This window comes from Sapajus apella, unplaced genomic scaffold (genome assembly GCF_009761245.1).
Source record: "Sapajus apella isolate SASKATOON/1434 unplaced genomic scaffold, GSC_monkey_1.0 scaffold193, whole genome shotgun sequence".
NCBI lineage: Eukaryota > Metazoa > Chordata > Mammalia > Primates > Cebidae > Sapajus > Sapajus apella.
The window spans coordinates 1,108,261-1,135,773 of NW_022437133.1; the positions used below are offsets into that span (position 1 = coordinate 1,108,261).

The window sequence follows — 27,513 nt, forward strand, 5'->3', positions numbered from 1 at the left end:
AGGAGGGTATGACGTGAAGTCACTAGTGTAGGGCCACACCAAGGCCCTCAGTGGCCCCAGGACTGCAGGAATTCCAGGGCTTCCCATCAGTAAATTAATTAATAGTGTTGAAATACAGTATCTATGTCAGGAAGGCCATGAGTATTCCCCTTGGTGACCACATGGGTACTTTTGGAAATACCAGATCCAATCACAACCCAGCCTGGTGCCCTGTGGCTGGAGCTGGAGCTGGTTGGCTGTTGTCTGCATCAGCTGTGCCCCTCTGGCTTCTGTGTGTGTCAGGCACTGGCCGGGCACAGTGTCACACAGGGGCATGAATGTGCTGCAGTGCACCAAGGGGACTTTGACCAGCAGCTCTGGGGAGGCCTGGTGCAGAGAGCATCTGCATGGAGTGTGTTCAGGAGGGACGAGAGCCAGGGAGCATGGCACCTCTTCGGAATTTTGCCGCAAAGTGGAAAAGGATGGGTGACAGCTGGCAGGGGGCATAGGCTCGAAAGGTTTTTAGAGAAGCTTCCATTGCCTCTGCTTTCTCCCCTATGTGACAAGCTGTAGAAAGCCTACAGGGGACTTTGCAGAGGGACTGGTACAGCCCGGAGAGGTTTCACAGGATTCACCCACTGGGGTGGTCAAAAAGTTCCCCTTGCCCAGTACCTGGTACATTTTATCTCAGTGAATTAAAGATTTGGAGCCACTTTGCTGAGCTTTTGCACAGGGAGGACTTCATGGGGTACAGGACAGGACCTGACTGAGACTTTTACACACTGGGAAGAAAGCCCAGCTTGAATCTGTCAGGCTGCTGTACAATTTTTAAACATCAAAAAATCCTCATGCTTTTACTCCTTTGGCAAAATTCTTGTTGGATAGAGGAATTCAAACTTGGTTGCAGACCCTCTGGCTATCAATGGCGTCTCTGTTTTCTGCTACTATAACAGAAAACCAGAGAGTGGGTAATTTGTATTGTACAGAAATGTATTGGCTTACAGTTCTGAAAGCTGGAAAGTATGAGATTGGGGGGCTGGCATCTGGCGAGGGCCAGCTGTATCATAACATGGTGGAAAGCATCACATGGCTGAAGGGCACAGGCAGGAAGAGAGAATAAGAGGGGAAAACCCATTCCCACGGTAACACACCCACTTCTGCAATAAAGGCAATTAGTTCATTCATGAGGGCAGGAGCCCCTGTAAACTAAATGTTTCTTAAAGGTCCCACCTCTTGCCAAGCATAATGGTGTGCAACCTGTAGTCCTAGCTACTTGGGAGGCTGAGTTAGAAGGATCACTTGAGCTCAGGAGTTGAAGACGTGCCTGGGCAACACAGTGAGACCTCCCTCAAAAACCAAACAAAAAAAAAATTTTTTTTTAAGTTCATCTCTTCATAGTGTTGCAGTGGCACCTGAATTTCAACATGAGTTTTGGAGAGGGCAAATATTCAAACTATAGCATTCTGCCCTGCCCACCCCCGCAAAATTCATGTCCTTCTCACATACAAAATATATTAATTCCATCCCAATATCCCCAAAGGTCTTAGCTCATTTCATCAGCAACTCATAAGCCCAGAGTCTCATCTAAGTCAGATATGGGTAAGACTCAACGCATGATTCATCCTGAGGCAAATTCCTCTTCAGCTGTGAGCATGTGAAATTAAACAGGTTAATGCTTCCAGAATACAATGGTAAGACAGTTGTGGGACAGACATATCCATTCAGGGAGAAACAGGCAAGAAAAAAAGGGGTAACTGGTCCCAAGTATGTCCAAAACCCACCATGGAGAGCAGCATTAAATCTTAAGACTCAGCAATAATGTCTCCATGTCGCACCTCCTGGACACACTGGGGCCCTGGACAGCCCCGCCCACGTGTCTTTGCTGGGCCCCTGTTGCTCCATGAGGCATTGTCCTAGCAGGGACTCTCTGGAGTAGCTCTGCCCTGTGGCAGGTCTCTGCCTGGGCACCATACTGTCTGATCCAGCCTTTGAAACACAGGCAGTGGTAGCCATGCCTCTACTGTTCTTCAACCCTGTGTGCCTGCAGAATTAGTACCACTGGATGCTGCCAAGGCTAACTGCTTACACCCTCTGGAGCCATGGCCTGAGCCACACCCAGGACCACTTGAGCCACAGCTGGGGCAGCCAAGGAGCACTGCAGTGGAATGTGAGGAACAGAGTCCCAAAGCCAGTCCTGGGCAGCAGGCCCTTGGAGGGGCCCTGGGCCCATCCCCTAAAACCATGCTGCCCTTCTAGAGCTCTGGGCCTGTGATGAGAGGGGCAGGCTGGAAGATCCTCAAATGCCTTTCTGATAAGTTCTGTCTTTAAGTCGTTTCTTTCTTCTTTCATTTTACTATATGATATTGAAAGAAGTCACATAGCACCTTCAATATTTTGCTTAGAATTTTCTTCTGCTGGGTATCCCGGTTCATCACTCTTAATTTTGCCTTCCATACTCCAGCCCAGACCACAGTGTGAGGCTCTGTCAAAAAAAAAAAAGAAAGAAAAAAAAATCTGCCTTTCATAAAGCCACTGGGTGTGGACACAATTCAACCAAGTTCCTTGTTATTATAAGGATGGGCTTTCCTCCAGTTTCCAATACCTTATTCCTCAATTCCCTCCGAGACCTCATCACCCTGTATTTCTGCCAACATTCTGATCACAGCCACTAATTAATCTCCAGGAAGTTTCAGACTTTTTCTACATCTCTTCTCTTCTTCTGAGCCCTTAATGTTCTGTTCATGGTGACAGGCATTTTTTTAGTCTGCTCCTCCAGATTCTCCCGGCCTTCACCCACTACCCAGTTCCAAAACCACTTTTACGCTTTTAAGTATTTGTTATAACAACACCCCATTCTCAGTACCAGTTTTCTGTCTTAGGCTGTTTTGTGCAGAATACCACAAACAGGGTAATTTATAATGAACAGAAATGTATTGGCTCACAGTTCCAGAGTCTGGGAAGTCCAAGATCAGGGTCTCAGCATCTGGCGAGGGCCTTCTTACTGCATCATGATTCCACGGCAGAAGAACAGAGAGAGAGAAAAAGTAGGAGAGGGCAAACCCACTCCTGTGACAATGGTGTTATCATGACCTAAACACTTCTTACAGGTCCCAACTCTTAATACTGCTACAGTAGTGACTAAATTAATTCTTTCTTTTTTTTTTCTTTCTCTCTCTCTTTCTTTCTTTCTTTCTCTTTCTTTCTTTCTTTTATTATACTTTAAGTTCTGGGGGACATGTGCAGAACGTGCAAGTTTGTTACATAGGTATACACATGCCATGGTGATTTGCTGCACCCATCAATCTGTTATCTACATTAGGTATCTTTCCTAATACTACCCTCAACCCCCAACAGGCCCCAGTGTGTGATGTTCCCCTCCCAGTGTCCATGTGTTCTCATTGTCCAACTCCCACTTATGAGTGAGAATATGTGGTATTTGGTTTTCTGTTTCTTTGTGTTTGATTTGCTGAGAATGATGGTTTCCAGCTTCCTCCATGTCCTGGCAAAAGGACATGAACTCATCTTTTTATGGCTGTATAGTATTCCATGTGTATATGTTCCACATTTTCTTTATCTAGTCTATCACTGATGGGCATTTGGGTTGGTTACAAGTCTTGAAATTGTAAACAGTGCTGCAGTAAATATATGTGTGTGTGTGTCTTTATAGTAGAGTGATTAATAATCCTTTGGGTATATACCCAGTAATGGTATTGCTGGGTCAAATGGTATTTCTAGTTCTAGATCTTTGAGGAATTGCCACACTGTTTTCCACAATTTACTAACTTACACTCCCACCAACAGTGTAAAAGCGTTCCTATTTCTCTACATCCTCTCCAGCATGTGTTATTTCCTTTTTAATGATCACCATTCTAACTGATGTGAGATGTTATTTCATTGTGGGTTTTATTTGCATTTTTCTAATAACCAGTGATGATGAGCTTTTTTTCATATATTTATTGGCTGCATAAATGTCTTCTTTTGAAATGTCTCTGTTCATATCCTTTACCCACTTTTTTGATGGAGTTGTTTGTTTTTTTCTTGTAAATCATTTAAGTTCTTTGTAGATTCTGGATATTAGCCCTTTGTCAGATGGATAGATTGCAAAAATTTTCTCCCATTCTGTAGGTTGCTTGTTCACTCTGATGATAGTTTCTTTTGCTATACAGAAACGCTTTAGTTTAATTAGATACCATTTGTCAATTTTGGCTTTTGTTGCCATTGCTTTTGGAGTTTTGGAGTTTTAGTCATGAAGTCTTTGCTCATGCCTATGTCCTGAGTGGTATTGCCTAGGTTTTCTTCTAGGGTTTTCATGGTTTTAGGTCTTACATTAAAGTCTAATCCATCTTGAGTTAATTTTTGTATAAGGTATATGGAAGGGATCCAGTTTCAGCTTTCTGCTTATGGCTAGCCAGTTTTTCCAACACCATTTATTAAATAGGGAATCCTTTCCCCTTTGCTTGTTCCCGTCAGGTTTGCCAAAGATCAGATGGTTATAGATGTGTGGTATTATTTCTGAGGTCTCTGTTTGTTCCATTGGTATAGAGATCTGTTTTGGTACCAGTACTATGCTGTTTTTGTTACTGTAGCCTTGTAATATAGTTTGAAGTCAGGTAGCATGATGCCTCCAGCTTTGTTCTTTTTGCTTAGGATTATCTTGGCTATGTGGGCTCTTGTTTGGTTCCATAGGAAATTTAAAGTAGTTTTTTCCAATTCTGTGAAGAAAGTCAATGTTAGCTTGATGGGGATAACATTGAATCTGTAAATTACTTTAGGCAGAATGGCCATTTTCACGATGTTGATTCTTCCTATCCATGAGCATAGTATGTTTTTCCATTTGTTTGGGTCCTCTTATTTCCTTGAACAGTGGTTTGTAGTTCTCCTTGAAGAGATACTTTACATCCCTTGTAAATTGTATTCCTAGGTATTTTATTCTCTTTGTAGCAATTGTGAATGGAGTTTACTCATTACTTGGCTCTCTGTTATTGGTGTATAGGAATGCTTGTGATTTTTACACATTGATTGTGTATCCTGAGACTTTGCTAAGTTGCTTATCAGCTTAAGGAGATTTTGGGCTGAGATGATGGGATTTTCTAAATATACAATCATGTCATCTGCAAACAGAGACAATTTGAGTTCTTCTTTTCCTGATTGAATACCCTTTATTTCTTTCTCTTGCCTGATTGCCCTGGCTAGAACTTCCAATACTATGTTGAATAGGAGTGGGGAGAGAGGGCATCCTTGTCTTATGCTGGTTTTCAAAGGGAATGCTTCCAGATTTTGCCCATTCGTTATGATATTGGCTATGGGTTTGTCATAAATATCTCTAATTATTTTGAGATACAGTCTAACAATACCTAGTTTATTGAGAGTGTTTAACATGAAGGGCTGTTGAATTTTGTCAAAGGCCTTTTCTGCATCTATTGAGATAATCGTGGTTTTTGTCATTGGCTCTATTTATGTGATGGATTACATTTATTGATTTGTGTATGTTGAACCAGCCTTGCATCCCGGGGATGGAGCTGACGTGATCATGGTGGATAAGCTTTTTGATGTGCTGCTGGATTCAGTTTGCCAGTGTTTTATTGAGGATTTTCGCATTGATGTTCATCAGGCATATTCACCTGAAGTTTTCTTTTTTTTGTTGTGTCTCTGCCAGATTTTGGTATCAGGATGATGCTGGCCTCATAAAATGAGTTAGGGAAGATTCCCTCTTTTTCTGTTGTTTGGAATAGTTTCAGAAAGAATGGTACCAGCTCCTCTTTGTACTTCTAGTAGAATTCAGCTGTGAATCTGTCTGGTCCTGGATTTTTTCTAGTTGGTAGGCTATTAATTACTGCCTCAATTTCAGAACTTGTTATTGGTCTGTTCAGGGATTTGACTTCTTCCTGATTTAGTCTTGGGAGGGTATATGTGTCCAGGAATTTATATGTTTCTGCTAGATTTTCTAGTTCATTTGCATAGAGGCTTTTATAGTATTCTGTGATGGTAGTTCGTATTTCTGTGGGATCGGTGGTGATATCCCCTTTATCATTTTTTTGTGTGTCCACTTAATTCTTCTCCCTTTTCTCCTTTATTAGTCTGGCTAGCAGTCTATGTATTTTGTGGATCCTTTAAAAAAAAAAAAAAAAGCTCCGTGATTCATTGATTTTTTTTTTCGAAGAGTTTTCCGTGTCTCCATCTCCTTCAGTTCTGCTCTTAGTTATTTCTTGTCTTCTGCTAGCTTTTGAATGTTTGCTCTTGCTTCTCTAGTTCTTTTAATTGCGATGTTAGGGTGTCGATTTTAGAGCTTTCCTTCTTTCTCTTGTGGGCCTTTAGTGCTGTAAATTTCCCTCTATATACTGCTTTAAATGTGTCCCAGAGATTCTGGTATGCTGTGTCTTTGTTCTCACTGGGGAACATCTTTATTCCTGCCTTCATTTCATTATTTACCCAGTAGTCATTCATGAGAAGGCTGTTCAGTTTCCACGTAGTTGTGTGATTTGAGTGAGTTTCTTAATCCTGAGTTCTAATTTGATTGCACTGTGGTCTGAGAGACTGTTTGTTATGATTTCTGTTCTTTTGCATTTGCTAAGGAGTGTTTTACTTCCAATTATGTGGTCAATTTTGGAATAAGTGTGATGTGGTGCTGAGAAGAATGTATATTCTGTGGATTTGGGGTGGAGAGTTCTGTAGATGTCTACTAGTTCTGCTTGGTCTAGACCTGAGTTCAAGTCCTGGCTATCCTTGTTAATTTTCTGTCTTGTTGATCTGTCTAATATTGACAGTGGGGTGTTAAAATCTCTCACAATTATTGTGTGGGAGTCTAAGTCTTTTTGTAGGTCTCCAAGAACTTGCTTTATGAATCTGGGTGCTCCTGTATTGGATGCATATATATTTAGGATAGTTAGCTCTTCTTGTTGCATTGATCCCTTTACCATTATGTAATGCCCTTCTTTGTCTCTTTGTTGGTTTAGAGTCTGCTTTATCAGAGAGTGGGATTGCAACTCCTTCCTTTTTTTGCTTCTATTTGCTTGGTAAATATTTCTCCATCCCTTTATTTTGAGCCTATATGTGTCTTTGCACGTGAGATGGGTCTCCTGTTCAGCACACCAATGGGTCTTGACTCTTTATCCAATTTGCCAGTCTGTATCTTTCAATTGGGGCATTTAGCCCACTTACATTTAGGTTAATATTGTTATATGTTAATTTGATCCTGTCATTATGATGCTAGCTGGTTATTTTGCCTGTTGATGCAGTTTCTTCATAGTGTCGATGGTCTTTAAAATTTGGTATGTTTTTGCAGTGGCTGGTACTGGTTGTTCCTTTCCATGTTTAGTGCTTCCTTCAGGAGCTCTTGTAAGGCAGGCCTGGTGGTGAGAAAATCTCTCAGCATTTGTTTGTCTGTAAAGGATTTTATTTATCTTTTGCTTATGAAGCTTAGTTTGGCTGGATATGAAATTCTGGGTTGAAATTTCTTTTCTTTGAAAATGTTGAATATTGGCCCCCACTCTCTTCTGGCTTGTAGGGTTTCTGCTGAGAGATCTGCTGTCAGTCTGATGGGCTTCTCTGGCTGCCCTTAACATTTTTTGCTTCATTTCAGCCTTGGTGAATCTGACAATTATGTGTCATGGGGTTGCTCTTCTAGAGGAGTGTCTTTGTGGTGTTCTCTGTATTTCCTGAATTTCAATGTTGCCCTGCCTTGCTAGGTTGGGGAAGTTCTCCTGGGATATCCTGGAGTGTTTCCCAACTTGGTTCCATACTACCCTGAAAGGGTACATCAATCAAATGTAGATTTGGTCTTTTCACATAGTCCCATATTTCTTGGAGGCTTTGTTCATTTCTTTTCACTCTTCTTTCTCTAATCTTGTCTTCTTCTTTATTTTATTGAATTGATATTCTATCTCTGATATCCTTTCTTCCACCTGATCAATTCAGCTATTGATATTTGTATATGCTTCACAAAGTTCTCGTGCTGTTTTTCAGCTCTGTCAGGTCATTTATGTTCTTCTCTAAACTGGTTATTCCAGTTAGCAATTCGTCTAACCTTTTTTCAAGGTTCTTAGCTTCCTTGCATTGGTTTAGGATATTCTCCTTTAGCTTGAAAGAGTTTATTACCCACCTTCTGAAGCCTACTTCTGTCAATTCATCAAACTCGTTCTCCATCTAGTTTTGTTCCCTTGCTGGTGAGGAGTTGTGATCCTTTGGAGATGGAGAGACATTTTGGTTTTTGGAATTTTCAAAATTTTTGCACTGGGTTCTCCCCATCTTCGTGGATTTATCTACCTTTGGTCTTTGAAGTCGGTGACCTTTGGATGGAGTCTCTGGGTAGATGTCCTTTTTTGTTGATGTTGGCACTATTCATTTCTGTTTGTTAGTTTTCCTTCTAACAGTCAGGCCTCTCTGCTGCAGGTCAGCTGGAGCTTGCTGGAGGTCCACTCCAGATACTGTTTGCCTGGGTATCACTAGCAGAGGCTGCTAAACAGCAAAGATTGTTGCCTGTCCCTTCCTCTGGAACCTTCGTCCAGGAGTAGCACCCACCAGGTGCCAGCCAGAGCTCTTCTGTATGAGGTGTCTGTCAGCCCCTGCTGGGAAGTGTCTCCCAGTCAGGATACACGGAGGTCAGTGACCCACTTGAGGAAGCAGTCTGTTCCTTATCAGAGCTTAAACACTGTTCTGGGAGATCCACTGCTCTCTTCAGAGCTGTCAGGCAGGGACGTTTAAGTCTGCTGAAGCTGTGCCCACAACTACCCCTTTCCCCAGGTGCTCTGTCCCAGGGAGATGGGAGTTTTATCTATAAGTCCCTGACTGGGGCTGCTGCCTTTTTTTCAGAGATGACCTGCCCAGAGAGGAGAAGCAGTCTGGCCCCAGTGGCCTGGCTGAGCTGTGGTGGGCTCCACCCAGTTCTAAATTCCCAGTGGTTTTGTTTATACTGCGAGGGGAAAACCACCTACTCAAGCCTCAGCAATGGCAGATGCCCCTCCCCCAACCAAGTTCGAGCATCCCAGGTCGAGCTCAGATTGCTGTGCTAGCAGCAAGAATTTCAAGTCAGTGGATCTTAGCTTGCTGGGCTCTGTGGGGGTGGGACCCTCTGAGCCAGGCCACTTGGCTTTCTGGCTTCAGCCCCCTTTCTGGAGTGAACGGTTCTGTCTTGCTGGCATTCCAGGTACCACTGGGTTATGGAAAAAAACCTCCTGCAGCTAGCTTGGTGTCTGCCCAAATGGCCGCCCAGTTTTGTGCTTGAAACCAAGGGCTCTGGTGGGGTAGGCACTGGAAGGAATCTCCTGGTCTGCGGGTTGTCAAGACTATGGGAAAAGCGCAGTATCTGGGCCAGAGTGCACTGTGCAGTCCCTAATGGCTTCCTTTGGCTAGGAGAGGGAGTTCTCCGACCCCTTGTGCTTCCCGGGTAAGCTGGTGTCCCACCCGCTTCAGCTCACCCTCCATGGGCTCTACCCACTGTCCAACCAGTCCCAATGAGATGAGCAGAGTACCTCAGTGGGAAATGCAGAAATCACCCGCCTTCTGTGTCAGTCTTGCTGGGAGCTGCAGACCAGAGCTGTTCCTATTTGGCCATCTTGCCAGCAATCAGCCAGTGGTGACTAAATTTCTACATGAGTTTTGGAGGGGACAAATATTTAAACCACAGCAAATGGGCACCTTGATGGAGGGGAGGTGGCCCAGGACTAGCCCCTGAAGAAGGAGGAGGAGGGCCACGCTGGGGAATGGTTGACTTCGTTGGCATCACCATTTTGGCCTGAGCAGTCTTCTACAAGTTACCATCTAAACATACCGAGCTGGAGCCCTGATCAATAGTAAAAAGTCCAGGTTTCCTATAGACAGTGTTCCAGTGTTACGCTGAAAAGCCATGCAGCCATCTTCTTGCCTTATCTTCCATTTCTGGGTAATTTTATCTTTCATGTCTTGGTGGATGACACCAGCAGTCATCCAGTTTCCCAGGTCAGAAATGCAGGTCATTCTGGACTCTGCCTGCTCTCCCCTGGTTGAGTCAGCAGCTCGAAACTCTGGCTTCTTCATTCCTGACACCTCCTGCCAGTTCCCTTCACTTCATTCTCTTCACTTCACTGTGACACCCTGTGGCCAGAGTGGCCATTCTGGAGTGGAAATCAGAAAACCCTTTCTCTGCTTTGGGCCCTTCAGTGCCTCTTGTGCCCACATGTGCCTTGGCTCACCTTAGCCTCCCTGCTCGGGCACCCTTGATCCCATTTCACCTGCTGTTGCTGGACCTGAGTCTTGGAATATTATCTCTCTTTCTCTGATTCTCCCACCCACTCTGTGCCCAACAGGTGTAAACATCAGGGAATGTTGGGGCCTGGGACCATATGCAGGAGGCAGGCTCTGCCTAGAGACATTGAAATTAAAGCCCACACCAGTAATCCATAAAGTCACCTCGGGAACATAGCTGGGAAGATCCTACCCAGCGTGTGTTCCAGAGCACCTCCCATGCACAGGCACTGTTCCAGGGCTGGGTACGGCAGTGAGGAGACCTGAATCCCTGCTGCGGTCACCCTGTAGAGGGAGAGACCAACAATAAACCAGGTATCTTAGTCTTATCCAGCTGCCATAACAAAATAACACAGACTGGAGGACTTAAACAACAGAAATGTATTTCTCCCAGCTCTGGAAAGAAAATCTGAGAACAGGGTGCCAGTAGGGTCAGTTTCTGGTGAGGGCTCTTTTCCTGGTGTGCAGACAGCTGTCTTCTTGCTCTGTCTTCATGTGTCCTATCACTGCATACATGTGGAGGCAGAGACAGCTGTTTCTCTTACTCTTCCTGTAAGGCTACCAATCCTATGGGATTAGGGCCCAACCTTGTGACCTCATGTAACCTTGGTTACCTCCTAAGGAGGTTTTCTGGTTATTTGGTTATCTCCAAATACAGTCACATTGGGGGTTAGGGCTTCAATGGTTAATTTAAGGGGACACAATTCAATCCATAGCACTAGTAAACAGAAATCTGCACATGCCAGGGAGTGATAGCCAAATGAAGAGAGAAACAGATGGGGGATAGAGATAAATGGAAATGTTCCTCTAAGGAGGAGGTGACATTTGAGCAGAAGCCAGCAACTGGGGAGCCCTATGGAGAGAGTGTGCCTGGTGGGTTTGAGGGGCACCCACATGGCTAAGGTGGAGGGACTGAAGGGAGAGACATGGGAGATGAGGTCAGAGCTGAGGGGCTGGGGACACTTACTGGCCATTTAAGGACTTTGAATTTTATCCTGAGAGCTTAGGGGAGGTTGTTGAGCAGAGGCATGTGTGTTATGTTTACAGCAGCTTCCTCTGGCACTATTTGAAGAACAGACTAACAGGGTCCAGAGTAGAAGCCTTGGGCCTGGGTGGAGGGAGGGGAGCGGTCAGAGGCAGAACACATGTTGAAAGCAGAGCTGGCAGGATTTGCACACGGGTTGAGTGTGTGCCCCTCTGGAGCTCCAGCTCAGTTAGAGTTGCCTCAGCTGAGCGGGGGAAGCTGTGGGCGGAGCAGGTTTACAGGGAAGCTCAGGAGCTCACCTGGGACATGGCCCATTAGAAACCTCCCTGACAGCCAGTGCAGATGGCAAGGACACCAGTGAGCCCGGAACTCAGGGGAGAAACTGCCCACATCCCTGACCAAGGCTTGACTTCAAATAGCTTTCAGGTTTGGCAAGTTAAATGAGTAACATTTTTTTCTCATTGTCCTCTGCATTTTTCATACTAATAATTTTGAATACCTCTGTATGTGCCTGTTGGCCTTCCCAGCTTCCCCCTCTGTCAGTTGCCTTTGCACATTCTCTGACCTTTTCTCCTGGGATTGGTGTCCACTGTTTGTTGCCCGAGCATCCAGGGTTTAATCCAGATCAGAGGTGTCTGTTCATGCCTCCTCTTCACCCCTCCCACGCGCTCTCTCATTTTCTCTTGCTCTGGGAAAATTACCATTTCAATTAACCTCTTATAAACGTGTATTTGATATGTGAGTTATAAAGAATAACATAATGAATACCAGTGAACCCATCCTCCCTGTCCCAGCCGCGTGGAGGTTACTATAGCCAGATCTGTTTGTCATTCCTTGATTTTTGTTCTTATTTTATTTCTTATCTTCCCTATAAATATAGGATTCAGTTATTCTTGGCTTTGAATTTTCCATTAAAAAATGGACTTATACTGGTTTTCTAGGATTTGTTTTTCATTCAACAATATGTATCTTGCTGTGTGTTAATATAGTTCATTCATTTTTTTCACTGCCATGTACTATTTCATCAGGTGCATATACCACTGTATATATATATATTTTTTCATTTTTGTTTATTTATTTTTGAGACAGGATCTCACTGTGTCACCCAGGCTACAGTGCAGTGGTGTGACCATGGCTCACTGCTGCCTTTCGCCTCCCTGACTCAAGCGATCCTCCCACCTCAGCCTCCTGAGTAGCTGGGACCATGGACACACACCACCACACCTGGATAATTTTTGTATTTTTAGTAGAGATGGGGTTTCACCATGTTGCCCAGGCTGGTCTCAAACTCCTGGGCTCAAGCGATCCTCTGGCCCCAGTCTCCCAAAGTGCTGGGATTACAGGTGTGAGCCACTGAGCCTGGCCTAGACCGCAGTGTATTTATCTACTCTGTGGTTGGTAGACGTTTGGTTGATTCAAACCCTTGTTTTAAAGAATGTGCCAATAGCTATTCTTGTACTGGGCACTGGGATTTAGCATGTACTAGGAGAGGATTCCTGGGCCCTAGGCCCAGTGCTAATTTTATACAATTTATATAATACATAGTTACTATGAAAAATGCAAATAGGTTTCTACAGTGTTTGTACTAGTTTCCACTTTCACTAGAGCCATGGTCCCCAACCTTTTTGGCACCAGGGAATGGTTTTGTGGAAGGCAGTTTTTCCACCGATGATTGTGGGGGAGGGGATAGTAATGGGCATCAGGCATTAGTTAAATTCTCATAAGGAGCGTGTGCAACCTAGATCCCTCATGTGCATGGTTCACAATAGGGTTTGTGCTCCTCTGAGAATGTAATGCCACTGCTGATCTGACCGAAGCTCAGGCGGTGATGCTAGCAGTGGGGAGCAGCTGTAGATACAGATGAAGCTTCATTTGCTCACCTGCCGTTCACCTCCTGCTCTGCAGGTTCCTAACAGGCCACTGACTACTGCTGGTCCTTGGCCCGGGGAGTTGAGGACCCCTGTACTAGAGTGTTTCAGAATTACCATTGATCTACATCTTTGCCAGAAAGACTTACTTTTTCATTATTATTATTTTAGCACTCTAGGAGGCACTGCATTCTCATGCTAATTTATGTTTTCCTGTTTATTACTGAAACTGAGCTACCTTTCTTGTTTGTATCCATCTTTCTGGTTTCCTTTTCTGCTAATACCTGCTCTAGACATTTCTCTTTTGTCATTTGTGAACACTGCACACTATCTTGTTCTATTCCATTGAGTATCTCAGTCAACTTTGTTGAACAGAAATCTTTAATTTTGACGTAATCAGATTCATCCGTTTTTTTCCTTTGTGGTTTGAGCTTTTGACGTTTTAAGAAATCTGTCCACAACCTTAGGTTAACAAGAGGCTCCTTTCCATTTTATTAGAGCTGTATCATTTACTGTTCACACTGGGGTCTCTAATGCACCTGGAGCCTACTTTTGCATGTGGGATGTGGAAGAAATCTAGATTTATTTTCTTATATGATGATCCAGTTTTCCTAACACCATCTGCTAAACACTCTGGCCTTTTTTCCCATAACTTTCATGAAATTCCCTCCTAGACCTTCATCTCTTTTTTACTTTTCTGGTCTGTTTGTTGGTACGGCTGTCCTCGTACCAACCATCCAATTTTTATTACAGTGACTATATGACATGTACTAGTATCTGATAGAAACCCCTTCTTGTTATTCTTTCCTTTCAGGTTTTTATGAATTTTTTATTTCTCCATATACATTTCAGTGTAAGTTTTATCAAGCTTTTCAAAAAAGTCCAACTGGATTTTTTTATTGGAATTGCGTGGAATTTACTTACAGATTACTTTGGGGAGAAATGACATTCTTATATTATGTGGCCATAAGATGGAATGTCTCATATATTCAGAATGTCTGTCTGTGTAGAGGTCCTTTGAGTTTTTAATTAGTACTTAGAGTTACTCTTTAGTTTTATTGCTATTGGGAGTGTTTATCTTGGTATTTTTAATTATATTTTCTAGATGGTTATTACTGATGTAGAGAACTGCTATTGATTTTTGTATTGATTAATCTTGTATCTGGCAACCTTACTGAACTCCCATGTGTGTTGATTCTTTGAGTCCCTCTAGGGACCATATCATCTAAATAATGTTAATTTTATCCTTTACTTCCTAATTCTTATACTATTTATTTCTTTTCTAAATTTCTTAGGAGCATTGGCAGGACATTGATTACTGGTGACTATGGCCAAACTTGTCCCAAATATTAAAGTATGTCTAAGCTTTTGCCATTAAATCCAACATTTTCTGTAAATTGTTTTGTAAACATGTGATTTACAGGTATACGCAAAGCAACTTAAAGAACTTCCCTTTGACTCCTGGTTTGCTGAGAGGTTTTTTGTTATCGTTTATTTTAATTATAAATAGACATGGAATCTTATCAAATGCCCTTTCTGGATTAAGATTTTCATGTAATTTTTCCTCTTTATGTTCTTCCAGATAAATTCTTCTTGATCATAATGTACTTTTTAAAAAATGCCATTGGCTTCATTTACCTAACATTTGGTTTAGGGTTTTGCATCTCTGTTCAAAAGTGGCATAGGCATATGTTGTTCACTCTTGCGTTGTCTGATATGGTTTGGCTGTTTCTCCCCTCCAAATCTCATGTGGAAATGTAATCCCCAGTGTTGGAGGTGGGGACTAGTGGGAAGTACTGGATCACGGGTGCAGATCCCTCCTGAATGGCCTAGCACCATACTAATGGTAATAAGTGAGCTCTCTCCCTGAGTTTATGTGAAATCTGGCCTTTATACAATTTATATCATACATTAAAGAGCCTGGCACCTCCTTCCTTGTGTCTGTTGCTTCCACTCTTGCCATGTGACCTGCTTGCTTCCCCTTCACCCTCCACCACGATCAGAAGCTTTCAGAGGCCCTTACTCAAGGCAGATGCCAGCACTGTGCTTTGTGCACATCCGGTAGAACCGTGAATGAAATAAACCTATTTGCTTTGTAAGTGATGTAGTCTCGAGGATCACTTGAGCCCAAGAGTTGGAGACTAGCCTGGGCAACATGACAAAACCCTGTCTCTACTATAAATACAAAAAATTAGCTGATTATAGTGGTGCATGCCTGTAGTCTCAGCTACTTGGGAGACTGAGATGGGAGGATCACCTGAGCCTGGAAGGCTGTAGTGAGCTGGGATTGCACCACTGCGCTCCAGCCTGGACAACGGAATGAGATCCTGTCTCAAAATAAAAAATTACCTAGTCTTGGCCGGGCACAGTGGCTCATGCCTGTAATCCCAGCACTTTGGGAAACCAAGGTGGGCAGATCACGAGGTGAGGAGATCGAGACCATCCTGGCCAACACAGTGAAACCCTGTCTCTACTAAAAATACAAAAAAAAATAGCTGGCACGCCTGTAGTCCCAGCTACTCAGAAGGCTGAGGCAGGAGAATTGCTTGAACCCAGGAGGCAGAGATTGCAGTGAGCCAAGATCGTGCCACTGCACTACAGCCTGGGCGACACTGAGAGAGACTCCATCTCAAAAATAAATAAATAAATAAATTACTTTGTCTCAGGTATTTCTTTATAGCAACACAAGAATAGATTAACATCTTGCCTTTATGTCATTTTTTTTTTTTTTTTGAGATGGAGTCACCAAAGCTGGAGTGCAGTGGCATGATCTCAGCTCATCACAACCTCCATCTCCGTGGTTCAAGTGATTCTCCTGCCTCAACTTCCCCAGTAGCTGGGATTACAGCCATGTGCCACTGTGCCCAGCTAATTTTTGTATTTTTAGTAGAGATGGCATCTCGCCATGTTGTAGGCTGGTCTTAAACTCCTGACCTCAGTAGTTCAAGGTGATCCACCCACTTTGGCCTCCCAAAATGCTGGGATTACAGGCATGAGCCACCACATCTGGCCCCTTATGTCATTTTTTAATCAAAATTACAATATTAACCACATGGAGAACATCCATGATCCTTGTAAGAGCCGTTTTCTTGGAGTGGAGTAAGTTCAAGGGAGAACAGGAAGAGAGGAAGTGAAGGCAGCGAGTTACAGGAGGTGAGAAAAAGGCCTAGGGGAAAATACGGGCAAGGAGTTTTGTTGTTTTTAATGGAAGAAATAGCAGCAGGTCTGGAGTTTTTGTCTTATTTTCTTTCGTGGCCCTCAGGAAAGAGGATTAAGTTTATCCTACTCTGTAGCTCATGGTTATCATCAGCCTTGACCCATTTACAGCATCTCCTTTGTTCTGCCCCTTTTCCTCCCCCATTTCCCTCCTCCCCATAGGTAAGTATTTTTATTTTTCTTTAAACTTTTTCTAATTTAAATTAATGTAAAATTTACCATTTTGGTTGTGCCATTCTATGAATGCTGACACATGCAAAGTCATATAACCATTACCACAGTCAAGATGCAGAACAATTTATTTTAATTTTATTTACTTACTTTTTGGAGATGGGGTCTCACTCGGTTGTCCAGGTTGGAGTGCAGTAGTGTGATCATATCTCAAGGCAGCCTTGAACTCCTGTGCTCAAGCAGTCCTCCCACCTCAGCCTCCTGACAGCTAGGACTACAGGCACGCACCACCACACCCGGCTAAGATATAGAGCAGTGTCATCACCACAAAAAAATGCCGCCTCTTTGGTAGCCAACCCCCAGGCACCGACTGATCTGTTCCGTTTCCCTATAATTTTCTGTAATTTTTTTCTTTTCCAGAATGTCCCATAAATGTGGTCATACCCAATCTGCCTCTCGAGTCTGGACTCTCTCATGTCATTGCATGTGCAATTCATTCATGTTTTGCATGTGTCAGGAGTTTGTTCCGTATTATTTCTGAGTATCATCCCTTGTGTGATGTACCACAGTTTATCCACTCACCGATCGGAGGGCATTTGGGTTATTTACAGTTTGGGACAATTTTGAATAAAATTGCTCTAAACATTTGCCTAAAGTTATTTTGTGAATATGGTAGCTTTCATTTCATTTGGGTAAATAACCAGGAGTGGGATTTCTGGGTCTTATGGGAAGAGCATCTTTATAAGAAAGTGCCAGGATGATTTCCAGTGTGGTATTACCACTCCTCACTGCCGCCAGCAACATATAGCGGTTCCCATTGCTCTGCCTCCCCCAGCACCCGCCATTGTCAATATTTGTTACGTAAGCAATTCTGATAGGTATATAGTAGTGTTTTGTTGAGTTTTTAATTTGTATTTCCTTAATAGAAAATAATGTTAATCCTCTTTTTAGTGGTTATTTACCAGCCCTGTATCCTCTATAGTGAGGTGTTTGATTAGGTTTTTTGACATTTACTGATTTGGGTTCTTTGACTTCTTACTGCTGAGTTTTGAGACTTCTTTATATATTCTGGACATCCTTTATTAGATATACAATTCAAAAATATATTATTTTCTCCCAGTCTGTGCTTACCTTTTTATTTAACAATATCTCTGTAATCCCAGTATTTTGGGAGGCTGAGGTGGATGGATCACTTAGGAACTCCTGAGGTCAGGAGTTTGAGACTAGCCTAGCCAACATGGTGAAACCCCGTCTCTACTAAAAATACAAAAACTAGCCGGGTGTGGTGGTGCGTGCCTGTAGTCCCAGTTACTTGGGAGACTGAGGCACTACAATCACTTGAACTCTGGAGGCAGAGATTACAGTGAGCTGAGATCATGCCACCACACTCCAGCCTGGGTGATGGAGCCAACCTCCTTCTTAAAAAAAAAAAAAGGAAAGCCAATATCTTTATTCTTCTTTCACAAAATTATTTTAGCTATTCTACTTCCACTGCCTTTCTAGATAAATTTTAGAATATGTTGTCTATATGTACAAAAAACTCTGGGTGGGATTTTGATAGGAATTGTATTAACTCTGTAGAACATTTTGGAGATAATGGGCATCTTTATAGCATTGAATCTTTCAATCCGTGAACATAGTTAATGTCTCTTCCCTCATTTGAATCTTTCCTGATTTCTTTCTTTTCTTTTTTTTTTTTTTTTTTTTTTTTTTTTTTTTTTTTTTTTTTTTTTTACTTAGAGGTGATTTTATTAAGACTGTTTAATGAAGGAGAAGGCTACAGATCCCTCTAGTAAAAAAAAAAAAAAATTACAAATCCGGAATCTTTCCTGATTTCTTTCATCAGCGTTTTGTAGTTTTTGGCATACAGATTATATATGTGTTTTGCAAGATATATATACCTAAGTATTTCATTTGTGAGATGAGCAATTATAAATGGTATTTTTTTAAGTTTTGGGTTTTTTTTTCATTTGCGTGTAAGATTTTTATTCTAATTTGATTTGCATTCCACAGGAAATTACAAAATCCATCCATTTTTTTGTATAAAAAAGTGACTCAACATTTTAATGCAAATTATAAATAAATGATAAATTTGCCGGACAAAATTAAGCTAGTTACTTGGAGTAACAAGTGTTTAAGTCACTATTTTCTACCTCCAAGCTAGGGATAACCTTCTAATTAGTGACCAGTTGTGCTGTAATAGCAGAATAGCCCTGATACTTGAGTAAACAGAAAAATTGAAGATCTTCTCCAGTCCCAGACCAGCTAGTTTTCTATGCCTTCTTATAGTGGCAGACAACAACTACATCACTGAAAGTGAGGATCGAAAAGCATAAGAATGACACAATGACTTTGGGGACTCAAGGGAAAGAGTAGGAGAGGGGTGAGGGATAAAAGACTACAAATTGGGCTCAGTGTGTACTGCTGGGGTGGTGGATGCACCAAGATCTCACAGATCAGCACTAAAGAACTTACTCATGTAACCAAACACCACGTGTTCCCTAAAAACCTGTGGGAAAAAATGTTTAGTGGAAGCCATAGCCATTTTGCTGTCCTTAATTTCTCCTACAAAATTTGTGTCTTTGCCGTTCCATTTCTGTATGTGAACACGTTTGTCTCCATGAAGACTAACAACGACGTACCCTAACAGTGTACAATGTCTGTCATCTGCAGTGGTTTCTCTGTGTTATTGAATATGCTTTGAGTCCTGAACACCACTTTGTCTCCTTCCTGACTGATTATCACTGTGGTTTGGCCACATTTGCACCTACCCAGTGGCAAAGCCCACACCTTTGATGAGCCTTCATGTAGTCATCAGAGTTCAGCTTCCAGGCAGCACAAAAAGCTTCCACCATTCTTCCCTCTCCCTGTTTAGCTCCAAAACAAGATAAAAAAAGACTGGAGTAAGGATCTTGGATCTTACTGCCACTGCAATTCAGGAGATACCTTTGCCTAAATTTTGATTTCTAATTGTTCGGCTGGTCTATAGAAATGTGATTGATTTTTGTATATTGACCTTTTGTTTTTCTTGTGGGGAAAACATTCTTTTACCATTAAGAATGATGTTAACTATATATTTTGTGTAGACGCTTTTTTTTTTTTTTTTTTTTTTGAGACAGAGTCTTGCCCTGTCACCAGGCTGGAGTGCAATGGCGCCATCTTAGCTCACTGCAACCTCCGCCTCCCAGGTTCAAGCGATTCTTCTGCCTCAGGCTCCCGAGTAGCTGGGACGACAGCCATGCACCACCATGCCCTGCTCATTTTTTTGTATGTTTAGTAGAGATGCAGTGCCACTGTATTGGCCAGGCTGGTCTCGAACTCCTGACCTCATGATCCGCCCGCCTCAGCCTCCCACAGTGCTGGGATTACAGATGTGAGCCACCGTGTCCACCCAATGTGCTTTATTAAGGTGGGAAGGTTTCCTTTCATTTCCAGTTTACTGAGTTATTTTTAATGAATGGTTGTTGAATTTTGTCAAATGCTTTTTCTGCATCAATTGATACGATCATGTGCTTTTTTTTTTTAGATTATTAATATTGTGGATTACATCGATTTATTTTCAAATATTGAATCATCCTCATGTTCCTGGAAAACCCCTCTTGATGTGGTGTATTCTTTTTATACATCAAAGGATTCAGTGTGCTAATATTTTGTTGAGAAATTTGCATTTATGTTTATGAAGAATATTGGTTGGGACTATTCAGGTTATCTTTTTCACCTCGGATGAATTTGGGTAGTTTATAATTTTTTAGGAACTGGTCCGTTTTATAGAAGTTGTTGAACTTGTGTGGGAAGACTTGTTCATAATATCCTCTTTATATCCTTTTAATGTCTGGAAGGTTGGTACTTATTTCCTTCCTGATACTGGTAATTTATGTCTTCTCTTTTTTTTTTTTTTTCAATTTTTTCAATTTCTTTTTTTTGAGATGGGGTCTTGCTCTGCTGCCCAGGCTGAAGTGCAGTGGTATGACCATGGCTCACTATAGCCTCAGCTTCCCAGGCTCAAGTGACCCTCCCGCCTTGGCCTCCCGAGCAGCTGGACTGCAGGTGCATGCAACCGTGCCTGGCTAAATTTTTGTAGAGACAAGCTCTTGCTATGTTGCCCAGGCTGGTCTCCAACTCCTGGGCTCAAGCAATCCACCTGCCTCAGCCACTGAAAGTGCTCGGATTACAGGCATGAGCCACTGCACTCAGACCATCAAGTGAATTTTTAATTTTAGGTATTGTTTTGCTTAGATGTTCCATTTGGTTCTTTTATTATAGTTTTTAATTTTTCTACTAAGATTCTCATCTTTTATGCTTTTTTTCTTTATTTCTTCCAAAGTGTTAATGATAGTTGTTTTAAAGTTATTTTCCAATAATTCTAAACATAAAAGTCTAATAATTCTGCTTATGCTTTATCTCTTTATTATGGTCACACTTTCTTGCTTCTCATGTCTTTTTATGTTTTATTGTTTGTTGGACATTGTGAAAGGTATATTGTAGGGAATGGATTATATTGTTTTAATACAAATGCTAACAAATTTTAGTTTGGCAGATGATAGTTAAATTATTGGCCAATCCACGTGATCTCCACAGATTTTATTGTAGGCTCTGTTAGATTAGGTTTGTTTTGACTTTGTCCTTGGATCTAGAACATGCACTTACTCAAGGATGTGATCATACTCCTAAAGCATAGCTTTTTGGGGGTTTCAGCTAACACCTGAGTTGCTTAGGGAGGTATATCCAGTCTGGCTGAGCCAGTACTCCAGTTTTCCCACCACTGTGTGAATTCTCATATGTCCTTTCAGCCCTCTGTCTCCCTACCCACCTCTTCCCTTGCAGAAAGCTGCTCTCCTCTGAGCCTCATAGAATCTCATTCTAAGCATGTGTAGCCTAGCCCTTGGCCAAGGCCCCCACTCCGACTTCTGGGCCCACTCTTTTAGTTTCTTCCTCTCCAGGACTCTGCTCTGAAAATTCCACCCCACCTTAACAGCCCCAAACTGATCTCTGACTTGTCAGCTCAGCAAGACTGCTGCTCCCTGGCATGTGCCCCACCTCCCTGTACCATGGTCTAGAAAGTACCTCCAGGCAGATATCCAGGGCGAATATGCAGCTCCCTTCAGTTCCCCTGCTTTCAAAAATTGCACCCCTGTGCTATAGTCCAAAGGCTGAAAACATTTTCCTCATTTATTTCTTGCAGTGTTAAAGTTGTTTGCACTGGGACGGTAAGCCTGACACTCACTATCCTGTTATAACTGAAAGGAGAAGTGTCATCAGCATGTTTTCTTCTTAACTGGTTATAATCGACATACAACAAAATGCACCGATGTTCAGTGTTCAGTTCAGTGAGTTTTGACGATCATATACACCCTTGTAACAACCGCCCACTGTATCGCTTTCTTTCACAATGCATTAGTGCTGCCTGTTGTAGAACTTTGTTAAATGGAATCATGCAGTTTAAACTCCTTTACATCTGGCTTTTTGCTTAGCATAATATTTTTGAAATGTGTGCATGTTGTTGCATATATCAACAGTTCATCCTTTTTTAATGGAGAATAATATTCCATTGCATAAATGTCCCACAGTTCAATGTTTCTGTTTAGATAGTTGCCAGTTTGGGACTATTATGAATAAAGCTACTATGAATATACTTGCATAAGTCTTTTTGTGGATGTATATCTTTTGTCCTAGGTAAATAAGTCATAAGGCTGATGTATGTTTTAGCTTTATAAGAAACTGCCAAAGAGTTCTGAAGAACTGTTATACCAGTTTACACTTAAATCAATAATATATTGGAGTTCCAGTTGCTCCACATCCTCACCAACATTTAGTGTTATTGGTCTTTTTGAGACAATAGATGGTTGGATATTTTGCATTTCGCATTGGGTCACCTGAATTTCTCTGATGATTAATGCTGTCAAGCACCTTTTCCTATGCTTATTGGCCAGTTGTATATCTTCTTTTGTGAAGTGTCCTTGTCTTTTGCCTAATTAAAAAATTGAGTTATGCTGGGCACAGTGGCACGTGCCTGTAGTCCCAGCTACTTGGGAGGCAGAGGTAGGAGGATCACTTGAGGCCAGGAGTTCTGGTTTGTAGTGCGCTGTGCCAGTCGGGTGTCCGAACTAAGTTTGGCATCAATATGGTGACCTCCCAGGAGCAGGAGACCACCAGGTTGCCTAAGGAGGGGTGAACTGGCCCAGGTCGGAAATGGAGCAGGTCAAAACTCCTGTACTGATCAGTAGTGGGATCGCCCCTGTGAGTAGCCACTGCACTCCTGCCTGGGCAACAGAGTGAGACCCCATCGCTTAAAAAAATTGAGTTATTGGTCTTATTAAGTTCATTTGTAGAAGTTTATTGTGTATTCTGGAAATGAGTCCTTTGACAGATACGTGTACTGGTGATATGTTTTTCCAGTCTATGACTTTTGAGTTTCTTAATGACTTTATCATAAGGTTTGCCTCTATGCTTATATTTGTCATTGATTTTCTTTCTTTCTTTCTTTTTCTTTCTTTCTTTCTTTCTTTCTTTCTTTCTTTCTTTTTCTTTCTTTCTTTTTTTTGAGACGAAGTCTCACTCTTGCTCAGGCTGGAGTGCAGTGGTGCGATCTCAGCTGACTCCAAGCTCCGACCTCCTGGGCTCAAGTGATTCTCACACCCCACTCTCCCAAGTAGCTGGGATGACAGGCATGCGCCACCACACCCAGCTATTTTTTTTTTTTTTTGTATTTTGTATTTTTAATAGAGACAGGGTTTTGCCATGTTGGCCAGGCTAGTCTCAAACTCCTGACCTCGAGTGATCCACCCACTTTGGCCTCCCAAAGTGCTGGGATTACAGGTGTGAGCCACCGCACCCAGCCTGTCATTGATTTCTACTCTTATTTTTATTATGTTCTTTCTTCTTTTTACTTTGAATTTAATTTGTTGGGCATTTTTTAGATTCTGACTTTTCGATATAGAAGCTTACGTCATCGCTTTTACACCTATCTTCTTTTCTAATAAAGGAATTGAAAGCAATAAATTTCCATCTAAGCACAGCTTTACCTGCTTCCGGCAAATTTTGATATGCTGTTTTTTTAATCATTCAATTCAAAATATCTCAAAATGTGATCACCTTGCAGTGTAATCTCTGACCTATGAGCTAATTAGAAATGTATTGTTTATTTCCAACTACTTGAGATTTTCTAAATATCTTTTTCTGAATTTTAACTTAATACCATTGTGGTAAGAGTCTGTGTTTCAGCATCTGATATATCTTGGTAACCACAGGCATGCTCTTGAAAAGAATGTGTAGTCTACAACTAACTATACAGTGTTCTATAATATTCATTAGGTCAAACTGGTTGATGGTGTTTTTCAAATCTTTTATATCACCACTTGTCATACCATTTACTGGAAAAGGATGCTAAAATCTTCCAGTTATGATTGTGGCTTAATTAGTTTTCTCTCTGTATTTTTTGCCTCAAGTATTTAAAAGCTCTGTTACTAGGTAATGTCTATTTCAGATTATTCTGTCTTCTTGATGAATTAATCCTTATATTATTATAAAACATCCAGCTTTCTTAATGTTTTTCCATTGTTTTTTTGGTTGTTTGTTTTTGTTTTTATTTTTTGTTTTTGAGATGGAGTCTCAGGCTCTGTCACACAGGCTGGAGTACAATGGCATGATCTCAGTTCACTGCAACCTCTGCCTCCTGGGTTGAAGCGATTCTTCTGCCTCAGCCTCCTGAGTAGCTGGGATTACAGGCGCCCGCCACCTCATCTGGCTCATTTTTGTGTTTTTAGTAGAGACGGAGTTTCACCGTGTTAGCCAGGGTAGTCTCAAACTCCTGACCTCAGGTGATCCACCCACCTTGGCCTCCCAAAGTGCTGGAGTTACAGGTGTGAGCCACAGCGCCTGGCCTAAATCTGTCTGTATTAGGAGTATCCTTCTTGTAAACAGCATATAGTTGAATCTTGCTTTTCCATCCAGTCTGAAAAGTTGACCTCTTAATCAAAGGATTCTTACTATCCATCCATCCACACTGCTGTGTGAACATTTGCTCCATGGCACAGTTCCCCTGGGTATGCAGCCTCCATATTTTGCCTACCCATTCTGCCTGACATGGACCCCTGAGGTGCCTCCAACTCACCCACCAAAAATGCTGTTGCTGTGAGCATCCTTGTGCAGGCCCCTCGGCTGGGGAAGAGTCTGTGTGAGATGCTTGCCCAGTGTGGGATGCTTGTTTACAGGGTTTGCCTATACTTAATTTGACTAAGGATTCCAGATTCCACAGTATGTCTATATGGTGATGGGAATGATCCAGAAGAGAGGAAAAGACAATGAGGAAAGAGTGGGAGACTAGCTGGCACCACTTGCGTGGGTAGATGAGAGGGGTCGGGACCCACTACGCATGCGGCAGGTTTGCTTTCACGGGGAGCAGGCACATATCAGCCACAGAGCTGGCAGAGGTGCAGACATCTGGGCCAGGTGCTGGCGGATGGGTAGGTGTGGGGTGAGGGCTTGGGGAAGTTTTCCTCCATAGCTTCTATCTTTTCAGGAAAGTGGAAAGTGGAAAGCAACCTGAGGATAAAGATGGGGGAGGAGATACTGGAAACTTAAAGGGAAGGAAGGTATGAAGTAGTTACCTTGGAGACTGGGAGCATGTGTGGACCAAGGAAACAGCACAATTGCTGAGCGGCTTTCAGGGCACTCTTGTGGTTAGTGAGAGTGGGCAGTGCAGGCTGTCTTTCCCACTACGCTCTCAGGAAAGGCCTGGGTATGGACCAAGCTCAGCACAGTACCGGTGCCCAGCACCATGCCAGGCACCACAGGCACAGGACGAGCTGTGCAGAACAGCTGCTCCTTAAAAGCTCGCTGTGCAGTGGGAGAGGCAGCAGCCAGCAGCAGCCATGTGGGTGATCATGGATCACCACCATCCATTCTGTGTGGCCCAGGGGAGATGGGGCCACGGTGCAGCGGGGAGCGTGTGTCCTGAGTCTGTGGGAAGGTGGCGCTCTCTAGTTATGCGAGGATGCTGCTCAGCAAGGTGTGGTCACTCAGTACTGTTTCAGCCCTAGCTTTATTTTTCATTGTAAAAGTGATGCATGTCACACCAAAAGAAATTAGAAAAATGTTTTTTTAAATCATAAGTAAAAAAGTAAATTCACCTGAAATCGCATCTCCTCTGCAAAGGTAGCCATGGATAGTTAACATTTTTGTGTATTTAAAGAAAAGGTCTGATACCTGCTCCCACAGCCCTGGAGGTCTAGCCTCCTACCCAGATGTGAATGACGCACCTCTGCCAAATGTAACTGAACAGCATCACCTTAGGCTTTGAGGGCCAAGGGAGGTGCCTTCTCCATTCCTGGGGGAAGTCAAGGAGGACCACGTGGAGGAGTGGACTAGAAATGGATCTTGAAGTTCAAGGGTCCCTCATGCCTTTCTTGCTGTCTTTCCGCCTCCTGTATCCCCTTGTTCATGCCTCTCTAGGACAAGAGCAGCTCCCACCTTGTCCCGCCGTGCAGCTAGCTGACAGGTGGGCACACTGCCAGGGCTGCGACTGGGAGGCCCACCCTATTGTGGGCAGGAAAGCAGAGGCACAGCTCTTGCATGGGCCACTCAGTCACAGCCCCTCGGTTTGTGCAGTGCACAGCCTGTGTGGCTGTACATGGTAGTCATGCAAGGAGAGTTCCTCCACCCACTATTTCATCCCATGCCCTGGCATCTGCCCACACTGCAGCAAGATGGAGGAGCAGGGCTATAGGCCTTACCCTCTCTGGTCTGTGTCCCACTCCAGATAGCAGCGACAGTGAGCTGGAGCTATCCACGGTGCGCCACCAGCCAGAGGGGCTGGACGAACTGCAGGCCCAAACTAAGTTCACCAAGAAGGAGCTGCAGTCCCTCTACAGGGGCTTCAAGAACGTGAGTGTTCCCCATTCCCCTGGGAAAGGCCTTGAAGACCCTGGCCCAGGGAGACCAGGAAACTTCTCCAAGCCAGGGAGAAGTAAATATCCCAGGGGCCTCTAAGGTTGTGGGAACGCTATCTAGCGGGGGCACACCCCAGAATGGGCATTGCTGAGGCTGCCACGTTCCTCCCTCTGTGTCTCTGCTTCTGGTACAGAGGAGGAAGGTATGGGGGAGCAGCCACTCACTTCCTATTCACTCCTGCTCCCTCTCACCCCACCCCTACCTGGGCTTTCTGAAATCCAGGCCAGGGGTCCCCAGCAGTGCCACAGGCAGCGGGCAGCCCCCAGGGGGGTGTAGAAAGGCCAGTTCCGTGGAGCCGGGCTTGGATCTGGGGGTGGCCGAGTGCTGAGAGGGTGCCTTCCTGCTGCAGGAGTGTCCCACGGGCCTGGTGGATGAAGACACCTTCAAACTCATTTACTCACAGTTCTTCCCTCAGGGAGGTGAGTCCGAGGCCAGGGAGCCCTGCTGTGTCCCAGTGTGGAGGGAGGGGACCCTCCTGCTGTCCCTTGCATCCTAGAAGCTTGGTGCTCCCCTGTCCTGTGGGAAACAGGGACTGCCAACCAGGACACAGCACCCCCAGCTGGGGTTGCCTGGGGTGTGGGATTAACCACCAGGCAGCCCCGACGCACCCCAGCCTCTTCTTGCCCTCCCCAGATGCCACCACCTATGCACACTTCCTCTTCAACGCCTTCGACACCGATGGGAACGGGGCCATCCACTTTGAGGTAGGTCCTCGAGGATTCCTCCCACATGTCCTGCTCCGGTGGCTGCAGGGGTGAATCCCAGCCCTGGCATCACTCTCAGGGCTGTCGAGAGAGCCATGGTCCTGGTTGGAAAAGATCTGGTGTGTCACCCTGGGACCGAGTGGATGTGGCTGGCCCTGGGCTGGTGAGGTCTGGGGTGTTTGACTTTGCTGGGCCAGCACTGCATTCTCAGCCTTTTCTTCCATTCAAGAGTTTTTATCCAGCTCTGCCTGACCAAGGGAGCCCCCGAGGCACACAGGGGTGGTGGCGACCAATCAGGGATTTGCATTTTCAAAGGGTTCAGGGCTTAACTCAGAGGCCTAGTTTGCTGATAGTGGGATGTGAGACCTCCAGCTTCAGAATTTACTCCTTGTTACCCAGAAAAATAGGCCAGAAATATCTAGAA

General features: G+C 43.5%; 1 protein-coding gene across 3 annotated transcripts in view; it reads left to right on the forward strand.

The window, feature by feature from the left end:
- The window catches only part of KCNIP3 (potassium voltage-gated channel interacting protein 3), a 96,518-nt gene that overhangs the window by 59,004 nt on the left and 10,001 nt on the right, over positions 1-27,513 (forward strand). For all 3 annotated transcript variants that reach the window (XM_032269493.1, XM_032269491.1, XM_032269492.1), the window contains 3 exons: positions 26,195-26,319; positions 26,735-26,804; positions 27,019-27,089. In XM_032269493.1, the coding sequence (XP_032125384.1) occupies positions 26,195-26,319; positions 26,735-26,804; positions 27,019-27,089 (266 nt within the window). The remainder of the gene's footprint in view (positions 1-26,194; positions 26,320-26,734; positions 26,805-27,018; positions 27,090-27,513) is intronic.